Source organism: Pseudorasbora parva, chromosome 1, assembly GCF_024679245.1.
Source record: "Pseudorasbora parva isolate DD20220531a chromosome 1, ASM2467924v1, whole genome shotgun sequence".
NCBI classification, from domain to species: Eukaryota; Metazoa; Chordata; class Actinopteri; order Cypriniformes; family Gobionidae; genus Pseudorasbora; species Pseudorasbora parva.
Genome location: NC_090172.1, coordinates 26,029,065 through 26,045,675, shown reverse-complemented (window position 1 = coordinate 26,045,675; position 16,611 = coordinate 26,029,065). Strand labels below are relative to the sequence as shown.

General features: G+C 37.5%; 3 protein-coding genes across 3 annotated transcripts in view; all 3 read left to right on the top strand.

Moving 5' to 3' along the window:
* Nucleotides 1-3,802, top strand: part of hdac8 (histone deacetylase 8) — a 46,610-nt gene extending 42,808 nt beyond the window's left edge. Inside the window, exon 11 of the mRNA XM_067437382.1 lies at nucleotides 3,664-3,802. Within this exon, the coding sequence (XP_067293483.1) occupies nucleotides 3,664-3,707 (44 nt within the window). The 3' untranslated portion in view covers nucleotides 3,708-3,802. The remainder of the gene's footprint in view (nucleotides 1-3,663) is intronic.
* On the top strand, nucleotides 3,704-5,271 carry cited1 (Cbp/p300-interacting transactivator, with Glu/Asp-rich carboxy-terminal domain, 1). Its single transcript, XM_067437385.1, has one exon. The coding sequence runs from the start codon at nucleotides 3,704-3,706 to the stop codon at nucleotides 4,133-4,135; it is 432 nt and encodes a 143-aa protein (XP_067293486.1). The 3' UTR covers nucleotides 4,136-5,271.
* Nucleotides 5,272-6,875: 1,604 nt separating this feature from the next.
* rps4x (ribosomal protein S4 X-linked) lies at nucleotides 6,876-15,426 on the top strand. Its single transcript, XM_067437381.1, has 7 exons — nucleotides 6,876-6,926; nucleotides 7,394-7,471; nucleotides 7,766-7,946; nucleotides 14,159-14,256; nucleotides 14,363-14,534; nucleotides 14,627-14,784; nucleotides 15,273-15,426. Exons 1-7 carry the CDS (start codon nucleotides 6,924-6,926, stop codon nucleotides 15,372-15,374), a joined length of 792 nt encoding a protein of 263 aa, XP_067293482.1. The 5' UTR covers nucleotides 6,876-6,923; the 3' UTR covers nucleotides 15,375-15,426.
* Nucleotides 15,427-16,611: the final 1,185 nt, after the last annotated feature.

Below are 16,611 nucleotides of genomic sequence, written 5' to 3'. Positions count from 1 at the left end.
CTCAATACTTCATGATCCCGCTTTTCATTTTTCCTCTGCACTTTCTGAAGCAGACTGCTTTTGAAAGCCTACACAAATAATTTAATATATTTCTTTTTTTGTAGTGAAAAGTGACACCCTAATACCCTGCCATATTATTTTTAATAGTTTAAAATATGCATATTGTATACTATGCAGCTGTGTTTTGTTCTGTAGCCTATTTTTGTCAATGGCATGATATTAATTTCATCCATTTATTTTTAGATTATTCAAATGCATTAAAATGCAATACATACACAAAATGGCCGGATTACATTTTGTATGAATGTATTCAATTTCTGTAGTAAAATTAATAAAATGTGTTCTTAAAATTGGAAATGTATTTCTTTTAAAATATTAGTATCCAAAAAACTATAACAATAACCTAACCTTGAAAAATGTCTCATGCACTCAATATTTACATCTTTGGCACCTTTTTAGTCATTGACCCATAAACTGCCCGAAATAAGGTTATCAGGTTGTTGTTAATCGTCGCGTGCCTAGACTGGTTGACGTTCCACCTGCTCATCTACCGTATGTTTGACATCCCAACGAATTTTATGCAAAGTGTTCATCTGTCGACGTGCTCAACCTTTCTTCTATTCACTCCATTAATCACAAACAGATTTGTACAGGGTTTTTGTGTGTGTGTGTGTGTGTGTGTGTGTGTGTGTGTGTGTGTGTGTGTGTGTGTGTGTGTGTGTCAGTAGGCCTACCGGACCTAAATGAAGTATTCGAGGAGTGTGACCCATTACTCTACAAAATTGGCCTTTTATGACATTAGTTCTTGAGTTGTGCCAAACAAAGGGCATGTCAAAACCGTTTGTATTCATTTGCATAACGTTTCCCACAGGAATAGAGCAAATCCCTGCTCCTTTACCCGTCACTTCCCTCCTAATCTACATGTGAAGTGTCTTCATGAATGACGACAGATGCGGTCTTTAAACCCGTTAAAACGGAAAAGAAAGCAGCCGTTGGCTGCCTCTCGTCAGCTCAAGTTTTAGACGTAGGCTTTACGTTTGTGGTAGGACCAGGTTTATATTGTTGAGTTTGTGTAAAGAAAGAATGAAAGTTCTCATTTTCCCCGTTCATTTATAGTCCTAGATGTTCCAGCAGTTTTTTGTTTGGGGAAATTATCAAAAGAATATCGACATAGGTCTATCAACTTAGGAAAAGATTTCTATGTTTTGTTTATAATACCTGAACGACTCGGGGTTAATTGCCTCAGCGATGATGTATTATTACTGCCTGTGGTATGTGTGTATGATCATTATTAAGTGAGCTATTATGGCAACAGTGTGTGTGATAGTGAGTGAGCATCATGCCCTGTCCGCGCACTTTAGCGGGGTGAATAGAAAACACGGACATAATTAAATTCCACTCTTGCACACGGAGCCGGCGCCCATATTAATTTGTATCGTTAAACGATAAATTCGAGGACTTGGGTGACATAAAACACATTATCATCTTTCCATGAAACCCCTAAAGCATATTTTGACATTTGAATTTGTTTTTGTTTTTTAAATCACTATTTTCTTCTAACATGTTGCTGCAGAAGACTTCAGAAGGATTAGGCTACTTTTATTTATAGGCTACTTTTATAGTGCAGGTACAGTGACATAAAGAAGAAAAATACCGCTTTCTAACAACACGAGGGTGAGTAAATAATGATAGAATCCTTCAAATTCTGTAATAGTAAATAATCGGTTTATATTTGGAGCCTTCGTCGTTTTTTTCTCAGTCCGGTTCCGCAGGAACTCCACCCCATGTTTGTGAGCGGACTCAGACCCCTCTTGAGAGCGTCGAGTGTGTGTATTTAGGCTAATGCCTTTGATTCAGTAACAGTTCATTGAGGGTGCTCTCCTGCAGCAGGACTGGAAACATTTCTCTAACTCCACGTCCAGAGTCGACTTCGCAGCTGGTCTTGCCAAATACAGCAGTAATTTATTTCAACAGCTTTATTTTTTTGTAGCGCCATTTTTTTACGTGTATAGTCGTTATTCAAATTATAAAAGTTTTTCTTTCGTAATACTGGATTCGCAACAAGAACCCAGGTTGACAATTACTTTTATAAAGGTAAGTTATTATTTTAAAACCAGCAAATTAGGAAATGTAGTTATTTATTTGTATATTTGAATTCTACAAATTGCACACATTCCAGCCAATGTTGAATAACTTTTAGATTATATCCCATGTTTAGTGTTGTTTAAATGACACATTGGCACAAAATTAGCTTTTATCATTTTTGTTTATAATATTATCTAGCCATCATTTCCCAAATCCATTAATGTTGATCTTTATGATACAACACTATAATCCAGCGTTTTGTAATCCAGTCTGTTTAAATCACTTGAGTGAATTTAACCAACTAGAGTTCTAATCTTGTTTGTGTCATAATTGACTGTTTAACTGACACCACTAACCCACAACATCCCATTGGCTAGTGATAAAAGAGCAATTATCTGTAGTTCACTAGATTGTGACATGATTGATGCTGTGGAAAATGGTTATGCTATATTTGTATGACCACTTAAAAAAATGATGTATTAGTAAATGTAATTAGATCAACTCTTTTGATGTTTTCTCACAGGATGTACTGACTAATTCACCAGTCAAATATTAAAGTTAGAATTTTCAGATAACCGCAAAGCTCGGTTTTACATTTGTCTTGGTCTAATTAAGTTGTAGGCTTCATCGTGATGTATGTGACTGCTTCCAGGACATGAATAATGAATACAATGAGCTAAACACAAAGATCTGGAGATGAATGCCCTACAGCTGTCAATGTCTGAGAGGGGTGCTGAGATGAGCCTGTGTGTTGCTCCTTGCTGGAGGTCCATTGCAGCTGCATGCCAGCTTTCAGCAATTATGCCTTCCCTCAAAAGAATGGCTTTAAGTGGGGATTGAGGAGAGTGGAGCAGCACATATGATTAAGTGCCTCATTACTTGTCCTCCGTGTGTGCGAGAGCACATGTGAGACGCATGAGGATATGGAGTCACAGGGTTCTGTCACGTACTCCATAATTAACCCCACATCTGAGCAGATTATGAATGGCTCATCTCTACAAATGGTCTTGGAAAGTCATATGACTTACTGCCCTTCTGAGCCATTGATAAACTCTTGCCTTGCGATCTCCCGTTAATGGCATAATTCACCCAAAAATCATCATTATAAGGCTGGATTTTGTTTATCTTCAGATTATGAATTTGTCCAGTTGAGTGTTAGACGTGTAATATTGAGTTGATTTTAGATCCCATATTGTCATCTATCATGGTGACGAGGTGCACGTTTATGGAGAATTACTTAAATTATTTGGAGTTTGTATTCAGAATTACTTGAAAGTCTGGGTTGTGACCCGTAGTCAGTGCAGGGGTTCCCAAACTTTTATTTTGTATGTCAGCTGAACCCTAGATATAAATTTTGTACTTTAAGTACCTTTTATTAGCGTTTCATCAACCAATGAATCCGCGTTTGGGAAACGTTGGTGTAGTGTATGATATTCAGTTTTTCTCTGGAACCATTTGCGTATGATATCTGTATATATTCCAGCATTCATTCCAAACCTGCATAACTTTCTTTCTACTGTGGAACACAGAAGATATTCTGTGAAGAGACTTTCATGTTGTTGTCATCTTTTCTTTTAGGTGTTTCCTTTTCAAGATCCTGCTGTGTTCTAGTGCCACCATGAAGGACCGTGACTCTCTCTCCCTCCTGCACTACTCTGGTTCAGGCAAGACGAGCCCTCAGTTCACTTCCGCGGCTCTCCATCCCAGCTCCCCTGCGTTGGGAAAGCCCCAGCCTTTCTGCCTGCAGTCCGGCCAGCATCTCATAGCCTCCATGCAGCTCCAGAAACTCAACAGCCACTATCAGAATCTGTCCTCTGTGGCTACAACCGGACCTGGCCGAGGGTACGGAGCCACCGTGCTGGGCACAGGACAGATTGCCACCCCTGGGGCGGCGCAGGCACCTGGGATCATTGATTCTGATCCAGTCGATGAGGAAGTTCTGATGTCGCTTGTAGTGGAGCTGGGTTTGGACCGTGCCAATGAGCTTCCAGAGCTATGGCTAGGTCAGAATGAGTTTGACTTCATCGCGGATGTGCCGGCTGGCTGCTGACCCTCTTGGGTGCTTCCAAATCTCCTGTGGTCTTTAAAATCAAAGCATCAAATGAATGGCAATTACATTCGCTTATAAAAACGGTCAGATTTGAACAATCAAGACAAGTCGAGAGCTGTTATTTACGGTTTTGTAGGACAGACTGATGTTGGTTTTCTCTAGACTTTTGTGAGACTCTTCTGTGGAGGAAGAATCTCAGATGAGTTCAAAAGTCAGATGACTAAGCACGCATACCAAAACGGCCATACTTAAGATGTTTTACGCTACCTTAGGGACGTCTATATTTCCAAAGCTCATTCACACCCTTATAAAACCCACATCATGATATGTGGAATGGATTTGAAAAGTCACCTCAGTGTGAGGTTGGAGGAGGAAAAGATACAGCGAATATGGTTTGTAGAGAACAAAGGCTAACTTTGCCTGCTGCCTATTGTTCTAACTTGGTCCGACCCTATCCAGACAAACCGTGGCATGGTATTACATGTGTGTAATGGAAGGTGAACGTGAAACTGGTGCGCTCAGCTGAGCCCCTGCCTCGTTTGCGAGATTCCCTCGAGAGAAGCCATGTCATTGTAAGCCTCGCTGGTCACAGAGGAACTCGACCTGGCCGAAGGTTTTCCATGGTTAAATATATTAATGAGACGTGTCTGTTTACCCCACCAAGTCAGCCTGCATGGTCTGATAGCCTTATTTTTATATTTTTGTCTAGAGATGATTGGTTCATGCACTTCTCAATGTTCATCCCAAAAAAAGTATTGCCTACTTTTTTCTCTCTAAATTCAGCTCTGTTCTTTGTTTGTATTGTATTGTAGGCTGAATGAATAAAATAAGTTAATTGTAATGTAGATCTATGCAGGCCATTTCCAAAATCCACAAATATGTTAAGACATTTTGCATGCTTAAAATGCATTTGATTACCCATTGGAAGATAGCTTTGTCAGATATTTTTTGTCATTTTACTTTACTGGTTTTGAAATTTGTGACTTACTGAAACTTAATCAAAGATTTTTTGTTTAGCACTTTTCTTTCATCCATTTATTTTTCTACATAAGAGTTATTACCTATTATTTAAAAGTGTATTTACTGTTTTTGTTTTGTTTTTCCTGAATGTGAGAAAATAAAGTAACAAAGCACAACACGTGTCTTTTTTTCTTTCCAACAAAAACTTAATTCCACATTTAACAAGCAAAAAAACTTGCACTGCTTAGTGATTTAGGAAGTGCTAAGTATTACATATGATATTTAAATGCAACTCGATATCAACTGAGGTGGAAAAACTTGTTTAACAAAGCTAAACTCTACAAACATTATCACTCTTTTAAAACCGAGCAGCCGGTCTGACTCTGAGCTATAGTTCCCGAGCTAGGCAGTGAGGATGACTAACTGGTTAGTACTGGCATCTAGTGGCCAGCGCGATAAATACACCAACCCTTAGCTAAATGTAGAAACATCTTCAGATCATTTCATGATGAATTTAATAATCTTTAACTTGTGTCTGGAGCACTAGTTAAGAAATGCATTAAATCAAGGAATTATTGTAATTTAACGAGCAGTCTTAATGAAGCAAAAGTACAATAGCAAGTAAAATATAAACATCAATGAGGCCACAGAATGGTTAAAGTATTCAAGCCATTGTTTAGTGATCAGTGGATGCCTCTTTATCTGCGTCTAATAACACCGCGGTTCTGATTCACATCCTGGAATTTCCAAGTAGTTGTTTATTAACTTGATCTAATTGAATTAAGATATAAATCTTTACTCTGCCTACTCCCCCTAGACAGAATGTTTCAGATCAAGAAATATGAATAAACTGTTAAAAATAAAAAATAAAATAATAATCAGAATCATAATTAAATGATTTAGTCAAATACATTAGATATAAAAAAATATGATTAAAAAGGATTATTTGATTATGATTAATGAGTAGAACAAAGTATATAATAATGTAACTAAAATTATTTTTTAGATGTATAATATTAATTTTAATAATAATTATACAAGTATGAATTGAGTGTTTATTAACTCCAGATGCGTTATCATTTTGGGGACTTTTGTTAGTCAAAGAAGGGATATTACGAAACATAAATATAAATAAACAGCTGTAGTTTCCTAAGCAATTTCCAATTTGTCATGCATAGCACTAGCCTATGTGTTTATAATCTATCTATCTATCTATCTATCTATCTATCTATCTATCTATCTATCTATCTATCTATCTATCTATCTATCTATCTATCTATCTATCTATCTATCTATAGTTTTTTTTTATTATTATTTTTTTACAGGAAAGTCATGCATATCACCAGCGATCAAAGTAGTCAAACTAGTTACAATTCACCTAGATGTAGGCTACACGTGTGATATTGTGATTCTAGAATAGTAACTATGAACGGAACATATTTACCAATTGAGCATATTTGTTCAAATCCAATATCTATTCTATAGGATATAGAAATGTTGACAGACATACATAGGCTACCCATGTGCGTATTACAGTAATAAAATAGTAGGCCCCGTGCTTGAAGAAACATAAATATACATCGATACAAATTTCGAAGAAGGCTAAATATATTTAGTATTATTAGAACAAAAAAGACGAATGCACGTCTCAGTAGCCTACCCCTATGAGCCTACCAATGATGGGTTTAGTGTGTGATTCCAGACTTCCCCGCTTGATGGCACACGCTCGTACAGCTAGAAGAAGCTTCGATTGTCCTTCTTCGGCATCGGTAGTTCAGCTTATGTTCCGCTGACAGGAAGTGGCTAGTCCTTTTCCCCAGACTCCAACATGGTGAGTGCATTTCATTCACGAGACCCTTCCAAAATAATCCACAATCATCCACGTTTTAAAAGGGCAAAGGTTTCCATTTGTGTTCCAAATAGTGCTCTTTTACTCCGTATCCGATGAACAATACATACATTGTCATGATAAAGAGCAAATGTAATGTTTAAAATGTTAACGGAAAATGCTTGGCTCAACCGCGGTCTCTTTAGCGGTAGAGGGGATTCGATGTCACGTTATGGGTGAAATGTGAGTTTTTAAACGGGCTCATTTTTTGTAATACTACTTCAATAATTGGAAGTGGACATTTTAGTTAAACTTACACCTTTTTAATGACAGTCTTTACGTAGTTGAGTAGCAGGAAGCAATCTAAAGGCCTCGCCTGGCCGAGTTGGTGTCCATAGTGAGACCGTGCTATGCATCTTTACTTGTAACGTTACTGGTTTGCTGATTGATTTGTTCCTGTTCTTTTTCAGGCCCGAGGACCGAAGAAGCATCTGAAGCGTGTCGCAGCTCCTAAACACTGGATGCTGGACAAACTCACTGGAGTATTTGTAAGTGATTTAAGTTGCGTTCATAAAGATGTAACTATTACTTTGTAGTTTGGCGTTTGTTATATTTTACATAATAGATAAATGTGAAGCGCTTTTGAGAGCAACTGTTTAAAATCAGATGAAGACTAGGGTCTTTTAGAAGAATTCACGTGGGTCTTGAATGACAAGTTTAATGCAAAGTTTTTAGCTACTGGTCACAATAGTCAATCATATGGTGCTAAACAAGGAATGTTAAACTGTACATATTGCAAAATCATCAGATGGATGTGGAATGATTTTGTATGGTTTCTATAGGCTCCTCGTCCCTCCACCGGTCCTCACAAACTGAGGGAGTGCCTGCCCCTCATCATCTTCCTGAGGAACCGTCTCAAGTACGCTCTGACTGGAGATGAGGTCAAGAAGATCTGCATGCAGAGGTTCATCAAGATCGATGGCAAGGTCCGCACTGATGTTACCTACCCCACTGGCTTCATGGGTGAGTTCTGCACTGTCGGGTTACTTAACTGAACTGTTAATTTATTGGTCATCTATAAACCTGCTCATGGTTTCTTCAGGTCTTAAAAAGGTCAGGTCTTTAATTCACCCGTATACATTAAGATCTTAAGGTCTTATATCTGAGCGCAAAGTCATTGAATGTTGCATTGCTTTGCAAGAGAACATCTATCTTAAGCCCTATTCGGACTGGATTAGTTTAACATGGGGACATGGGGGTAAAATAATTATTACCAGAGGTTCTCTGTGATTTTTTTTAGTCCCGTCCAAATGTGATTACGGACAATGTCAGTAAAGATTATCGAGACTTACCTTCTTTAAAAAGGTCTGAAAAAATGACCTCGGGTAATACTAATCCCATTCGAATAGACCTGCTGTAAAAATGTATGGCAAAATTCCGTCATTTCCTGTTTAAAAGTTAAAAAAAAGCGTATTTTGTCCAGTATTCCAGTAAGTCCAGTATTTTCCGCATATCATTTAAAGCAAAAAGAAGATTAAAAGCACTTATTAGAGGCACAGCAGATTTTAGCTCTAGGAAAGTGTCTATTACCAACATAATCCAATCAGAATCGTTAGACTGGACCTAACTGTTTATTAAAACACACATATATATTGGAGACGGAGTTCAGACTGGCGCTCAGGTTGTGTGTTTGCTAACGTGATAACGGTAACGTCATACGCACATGACGTCAAGGAGGTGCGTAAAGCGAGTTACTCCTCCCACTTCTGCTAGTTTTACTGAGATGTCTTATCCCGTGTGAATTGGCCATTAATATTACAGACGTCCTGAGGTAAAATTACTTTACCCTGACGTCCCCATGTTAATCTATTCCCTCTGAATCGGGCTTTAGTATTTGTCCTATTTAATAGTATATTGTTAGCCTGACAAGCCAGACCCACATCAAGATGTTTGGTCTGGAAACTCATCATAGACAGGGCTCAATCCGAGGGGCGGGATAAACGGTTGTCTTTCAGACTCCCTCTGCACGCGATAGGATAGCGCTATATCCAACCAGAGCAACGAAGGTGAAACAGAGCTTGTTGATAGATTAAAAATTCGCCGTATCCGGTCAGCAAAACTCTGAACACATCTTCCCCAGTTTCTGTGTTTACTAGAAGCACGGAAACGCAACTCGGCCGTTGTCGTTATGGCCCCGCCCACCGATGCTATACACGATGTGATTGGCCCGGCAAGAGTTAGGGGAATACAGCTCAGGGCATTGAGAGTTAATAGACGACACTCGCGGGCAGATTAGATTTGCTGCCGCTAGGGTGCGTCTAGATTTCTAGGCTAGTATAATGTATAAATCTATATACATTACTTGGGATGCAGAAGTAAAATTTAAGTCTTAAATTAAAAGTTAGTTATGAATTTTCCTTTTGAATTAAACTGGGTTTTTTTTCTGAGCCTGTTGGCAGTTTTTTGTAAGTCACTTAGGGTAGGGTGACCGCTAAACAGAACGTTTAATTGGTTAAACGATGGGCTGTCACGATTATAAAATTAGGGTGACGATTCATTGTCTAAAAAATAATGGCAGTTATGCCAATCAATTGCTAGTTTTAATGGCTTTGAGCATGATGATTAATTTAGTTCTTAATAATTGATTAAGTTAATCCTTAAGTTATATTTTTTGCCATAAGCTTAGTTAAGATCTTTAAATATTGATTTATTATAACTCTGTAAATAACTGAAATAATCACTGGTCAGACTGGCCAATCACAAAAAAGGCCGCCATAATCTCATTCGTATACAGTATGAACTAATGGTCACTTTTATTTGTTAACTGAAATTCACAAAATACACACGAGAGAGAGAGATATAACCATAAGCTATGACAAAAAATAAACTAAATTATATAATTCTGCAGCAAAAAGTAATTATTGAGAGAATATTTAGTGCAGAGTAATTTTTATAATTTGTATTATGTATCTATTTATCATTACACAACTTATTTTATTTATATATGCATGTAAAGAATTGTAGATGCGCACAAATATAAAATGAAAAGATGCTTATTTTAAATGTCCTATTATGCAACTTTTTTTAATAGGCGACCGAATATGATGGATACGACAGATCGGCTTTTCAGTCTACATATATAAATATATGCTACTATGGAAGGCCAATGGCTAATTTTAATAAAGCTCAAACAGTTAAAATATTTTACATTTTTTCATAAGAGGATGTTACAATCTTTACAAAGGTATATTTAAGTTTAGCAACAAAAAAAACATCTGCAACTAACTCAAGCTACTGTCAAAAGGGCATTTCTAAGAGACATGTGATATTACAGGTTTGTGAAACACCGTTTCAGCAGCAGTCAGTTCTCACAACATTTTGATATGCTACAGAAGTGATTGAGTCATTGAAATCAAAACAATGCACACTGCAATGTATCATTACAGTGTTTCCCACACAGGCTAATCTGTGGTGCTGCGCCGCAGAATCAACACCAGCCACCACAATATTGCGTATTTTTTTTTTTTTTTTACACTATTTAAAATACACGCAATGTATTCGCTCAGCTGAATTTCCTTTCCCTGATCTCCTTCCATTTCTTGCACACATGCGGTGTGTTGCATTCGACCGTAAGTCAGGGTTGCCAACTCTCACATCTGTTGTCTCACTTGTCTCCTTTAAAAAAAAGTTTTAATACAAAATTCAAACAAAAAATAGCATTTGATGCACTTAGTGTGGCACGTGATCACGGTGCTCTCAATTGTTCTAAACAAACCAGCACTGTCAATACATTTGAACAGACCACAGCTTCACTATACAGGTATTTGCAGCAATTTTTGGTAAACGGTACAGCATAGTGTGCATTGATTACATCAACCATATTTACAGTATCATTTTATGAAGATCAACGGAGATGCAACATGTTAACATTGTTATACTCTTGTATTTAGCCCTGAGGTATCAAGGTCAAATGTGACTACGCCTTAATTATTTTTCAATAAAGTGTTCTATATTTTAGTTTAGTAATATTTATTGAATATTTTGAGGTTCTTTTGGCACTAAATACTATTTGTGCAATAATTTTTCTATTAATATTTTTTATTATTTATATTAAAATTAGTGTAGTAATTAAGGTAAAACTGATAATTCCAATGCAAAGAGGCACATTAGTCATTTTGTGGCTGGAAAAATAATTTTGTTTGTAATGCCATTACCCACTGGTGTCTTTGTCTCTTTAATAAATAAGTCTTTTTGCTCAGTGTTGTAGATCATAGCTGCTTACTTATTTGTAGGTTTCACATTAATACATGTTTAGACATGGTCAAATACTAGATTTCTTTAAATGTGAAATTTTAAAATGTTAATTGTGCTGTTTAAATGTTGAACAGAGAACGATTGACAGCCAAAGAGTGTTAAATGTATCATGCAGAACCTGCAGAAACCCTGCTACTGATTGAAAGCAAAACCTGTTAAACTGAAACATTACTATTGTAAAAAGTAACTATTTCTATGGGTGGAATTCCTTTTATGGGCACTTTTCCAGTAAGAGCGTGTGTGAGAGCAAGCCGATCAATAACCTGCTTCGTTCAGTTTACAGGAGCGTCTGTGCATCTGCCTTTTATAAATCTAATAAAACGAAAGACTTTTGAGATATGAAGAATCCACTGGTACTCAATATTAACATCAAATTGGCTGTTTCCCCCTCTTTTAGGTTCAGTCAACACGTTTTTATGAATGTTTCCGTACCAATCCGGTGAAATGCTGCAGTTATTTGGAATGCAAAGTGTAACTGGTGCATATATTCTAGTGTTGCCAAGTCTGCAGTTTTCCCATGGAATTTTACTGCTTCAAATAGTTTAAAATCTTTTTTTTTTTTTCAACAGCAAACCTTTTTATTACCTAAAAATAAAAAATAACATTTTGCATGATGAAACTCTGTATTCTGATCTTTAATTGGTAATGCTTAATATTCCCAGCCCTCAACTGTCCAAGCAGCTTAATACTGATTCTACATGAACCTCTTGAGTGTTTGTTTTGAACTTTCAAAAAGCTGCTGATTGCGTAATTTCATCTAGGATCCCATGCTCTAGTGGTTCTCAGTATTTTGCTGATGGACTGAAGTTAGTCAGTGTTTAGGATGTGTAACCAAATATATTAGTCAGGGGTTTGAGGCTTACTTTCCTGTAGAGTTTAGCTCCATCCCTAATCTCAAACCCCTGAACAAGCTGATTACTAGAAAGTTGCAGGTAGTTGAGTTTAATCAGTGTAGGAAGTGAACTACTGGAAAATGTCCCTTTAGGGCCAGCGTTGTGAACCCCAATCTAATTTTTTTTTCCCTTATGATGTGGAAATGTCTGGTTTATCATGCAGCCACAGTTGTTATTGTGTACGTGATGTGATTCATTGGGTCACACAACAATTTTTTTTTTTTTAGGTATTATATATCAGTCCTATAGGTGGCTGCTAGTTTTATTCCATTCAATTATACAACAAGACAATAGTCACATTACTGGCACTCACAATTGAGCATGTGAGCTGAAGCTTACCAGATGGTTGAACCACGAACGTCACATCGAGTGACTAATCCCTCAGTGTTATATCACACTCCTTCACGTAGCGTTTCCACTGTGTCCCCATACTGCCTAGTAAGTGCCAACAGGATATTAATCTGCTGTGACTGATTTTCCAGCTCAGGTTATGCGGCAGGTTGTTTATCAAGATGTTGTAAAACGTAAGCTGAGGTGACAATCTGATGGTCATATATTAGTCAGGGATGTGATTTTTCCGGATTAATCCGGAATTCCGGATTTTCCGACCTGAAAATGTGACCTACGTAAATCATGCAGATCTGTAAAAAAAAAAAATGGCGGGGGGGGGGGGGGGGGGGTGGGGGGGGATTGGTGGGTTGACCGTCATCTCACAGCCGTCACCATGGTAACCCGGGTCGAAACCACGATCGCGGGATGGGCAACAAGGACTGTATCGTGACAAGAACATCACCGGATCGGATGATCTGGGTATACTATTGCTTGTGTCTATATATAACCTATAAGTTACTAATTTGACTTTGTTGTCGATTGATTAGATGATCGATTTTGATTGATTTTCCACTATGGCAGGATGTTTAAGCTGCATTTAACATTAACTTGACAGCTAACATTAGGCCTACTTGTATTTGCTAGCACTAGCTATATATGCAAACAGCGCGCTTTTCGGCGCCCCCCGCTTTTTTCACGTCAGTTTGGGTGACAAAGTCATCTGAAGCCATTCCATAGCTTAACCCTTAAATGCATGACTGTTTCGCCAAACATTCTTACATATTGGGGACCCGGTTCTATATTTAACATGGATAACGTTAGACCTCTACCTGTCGCGATAATATATACAACTCCTGATGTTAGAGTAACAGCTACAGAAGAATAAAATAAAACGTATTTCGTTACCTTTTGGAGCTTGGAAGGGTTCAGTTTGAGCAGATGTTTAATACCATCATCATATTTCCTCGTCAGAGCTCGTTTACCAGCATCTGCCTCATATTCGCGATCTCACGCATATTCTCCAACTCATTTTCAACGTCTTCAAAATCAATATTTTGCTCACTTACAGCTTCTTGACCACATCCATCATCAAGAGACAGTGACACTAACATATGATTGTGTTTAGTACTTGCTCTCTGCAGTAAATCACTGAGTCATTTCAAGTTTTGCAGATTATAATTATTATTGTTTCGTTTTCTGTCAGAGGTAACTATGAGTGAAACGCCACATCATCATTGTGTATCAGACATCGCCACCTTGTGGAATAAATGTGAATTGCACCCCCCATTTCGTCATTATAGATTAATTTATCATGCCAGGCGCAAATTCCAAAAGAAATGTGTAGAGGCTCTAAAAAAGATTTCTACAAAGGCTAAAGAGTCATAGAAAAATTGAGGCCTTCTTTTGACATGAAAATGTGCATGTTGCACATTTAGCTATTAAAATTGGGTAAAAATGCATCCACCAAATAATTAGTTATTTTTCATACTGTACAAAAAAGTTATTACAATAAAATGTATTTTTTTGTTCAAATAAGTTGTTATGGGTCCTGCTTTACTGTCCGTATTGATCCGCCACCAGTTTGTTCGGCGCGGCGGGGGTGGGGTTGGTCTATATTATAAAATATGGTATATTTTCCTGCTTTTTTGTCCTTAGCCAATCACATGCCTGATTAGTGTTGTGCTGTCGTGTTTTCAGATGTGGTTAGCATTGAGAAGACCGGCGAGAACTTCAGGCTAATCTATGATGTCAAGGGACGCTTTACAGTTCACCGCATCACAAATGAGGAGGCCAAGGTGAGCTTAATGTTTAATTTATTGAAAAAATGTGTCAAGATCACATCAATTTGATTTGAGACTGCAGATCTTTTGAGCTATACTGTTTGTCTTGTTCTTGTTACAGTACAAATTGTGCAAGGTGAAGAAAATCCTCATTGGCACAAAGGGAATCCCACACCTGGTGACCCATGATGCCCGCACCATCCGTTACCCTGATCCTCTTATCAAGGTCAACGACACCGTCCGTATTGACCTGGACACAGGCAAAATTACAGATTTCATCAAGTTTGAGACAGGTTGGTGATAAGACTTTGTTAAATTATGTCTTTCTCCCTGTGTTTTGGTATTTGAGTTACCCATCACTTTCCTTTTTCCCCTGTGTAAATAGGCAACATGTGCATGGTGACTGGAGGTGCTAACTTGGGGCGTATTGGTGTGATCACCAACAGAGAGAAGCATCCTGGCTCTTTTGATGTTGTGCATGTTAAAGACAGCACTGGGAACAGCTTTGCCACCAGGCTCTCCAACATTTTTGTAGTCGGCAAGGTAAGCACAAGATTCAGAAAGTTTTGAATGATTAAGTTGTTAAACAGCTGTTGATTAGGCTTTGTATGTGCTTAAAAGGAATACTTGGGATTTTGGGAGGTTTCTGTGCACATCTACATAAGATGTTTTGTCATGAAGTTAAGGACAGTTTGAGTCCTTGAAACTTGAAGAGACTTTTCTTGAAACTTGAAGAGAAAGTAGTGTTACAAGATTACGTTAATCCATTAAAAGTAATTTATTGCATTGCATGGTTACTGTTTATGGAAAGTACTGGATTTTCTTGCTCGGCTTGACTTTGATTGTTTGTTTTTAATACACATTTCTATTTTTGGCAAATGTAAATACTGTTTTATGCCAAATGTGAAATTAATAAGCCCCAGTTTTTTTTTTCGGCCAAGAGTTTGTTTTTTTTAAATCCAGTTTTACAGATTTAAACTGATCTTGCAGTATTAGGTTTGTCTTTGTACTAATACTGAGTCTGTCATCAGGGCAACAAGCCATGGATTTCCCTGCCTCGTGGAAAGGGTATCCGCCTGACCATTGCTGAGGAGAGAGACAAGAGACTGGCTGCCAAACAGAGCAGCAGCTAAGTCAACAGGACTAGCACACACCTTTGTTTCAAATAAAAAGTTATTAACTACAGTGATTTGTGTTGTGTTGTTTTTGAAAAATAAGGTGCATATTGAATATTCTTTAATCAGGTACCCCGTGGGGTCTTAAATTTCAAAATCAAAATGTAATGTTTTATATCATTGGTTAAAAAAAATTGTGGAACCTTTGCCAGTTTTCCCAGACTTTTTGTCTGTTAACATTAACATACTCTGACATTTCAGTACTGTGGAAACTTCTTTGAACCAGAGGTGGACAGTAACTAAGTACATCTACTTGAGTACTTTACTTAAGTACACTTTTTGAGTATGTACTTTACTGGAGTATTTTTTTCTGGAAACTGACGGTTTTCTGGAGACTTACTTCACCACATTTGAAAGACAAATATCGTACTTTTTACTCCACTACATTTCTATCTAGGTCGAAAGTCGATTCTGTAGCAGCTCTTAAAGTCGGTGGATGATTTTTTTCTTTAAAAGCTTTTTTGCTGTTGTTGTTTCAGACAGTCTATCAGGAATCACTCTTATAGTCATATACATTTCCCTAACTTTTTTGAACTCTGATCAGTTCATAGCAAAATGGAAGAAGACGGTTCTTAGGCACAAGTGTGTGCACCCATAGTCTTACTTTGAAAGTATGTTTCAGTTTAAAAAAAAAAATCAAGATTAGTTTAGTTGGCATAGACTTGGTGCATGTCTTATAAAATATTAAAAATATAAACGTCTTGGAGAAAGAGAATGGTAAAGTTTGGAGAATATCAGAAGTGTATCAGTGTATTGGATCCGTGCATTCGGCCTTAAAGTGACAGCAGCTTTGTAAAGAGCTTTAAATTAGTTTAAGTTAGTCGTATGTCAGATAGAGCATCACTGACTGGCTTAAACCATGATGGCATGTGCATTTATACAACAATAATAAAATTATTCAACTTTCACTTGTAACGGAGTAATATTTGACCAGTAGTACTTTTACTCAAGTAATAGTTATGTACTTTGCCCACCTCTGCTTTTAACAGATTTATTTTTTGTAAAGTTTGGTTATAGAATATAATTAGGTGTTGATGCTTAGGGGCATGTCCCAATATTCACAGTTGTGGAGCTTCTTCACACAACAGGAAGTGTGCGAGGTAGTCTCCAGTCTGATGAATGTCAAAGCTTGGTGCACACAAATCCACATTAGTGTCAAGGCCATTCCATTCATTATGTGCACTTGCATGTGCCT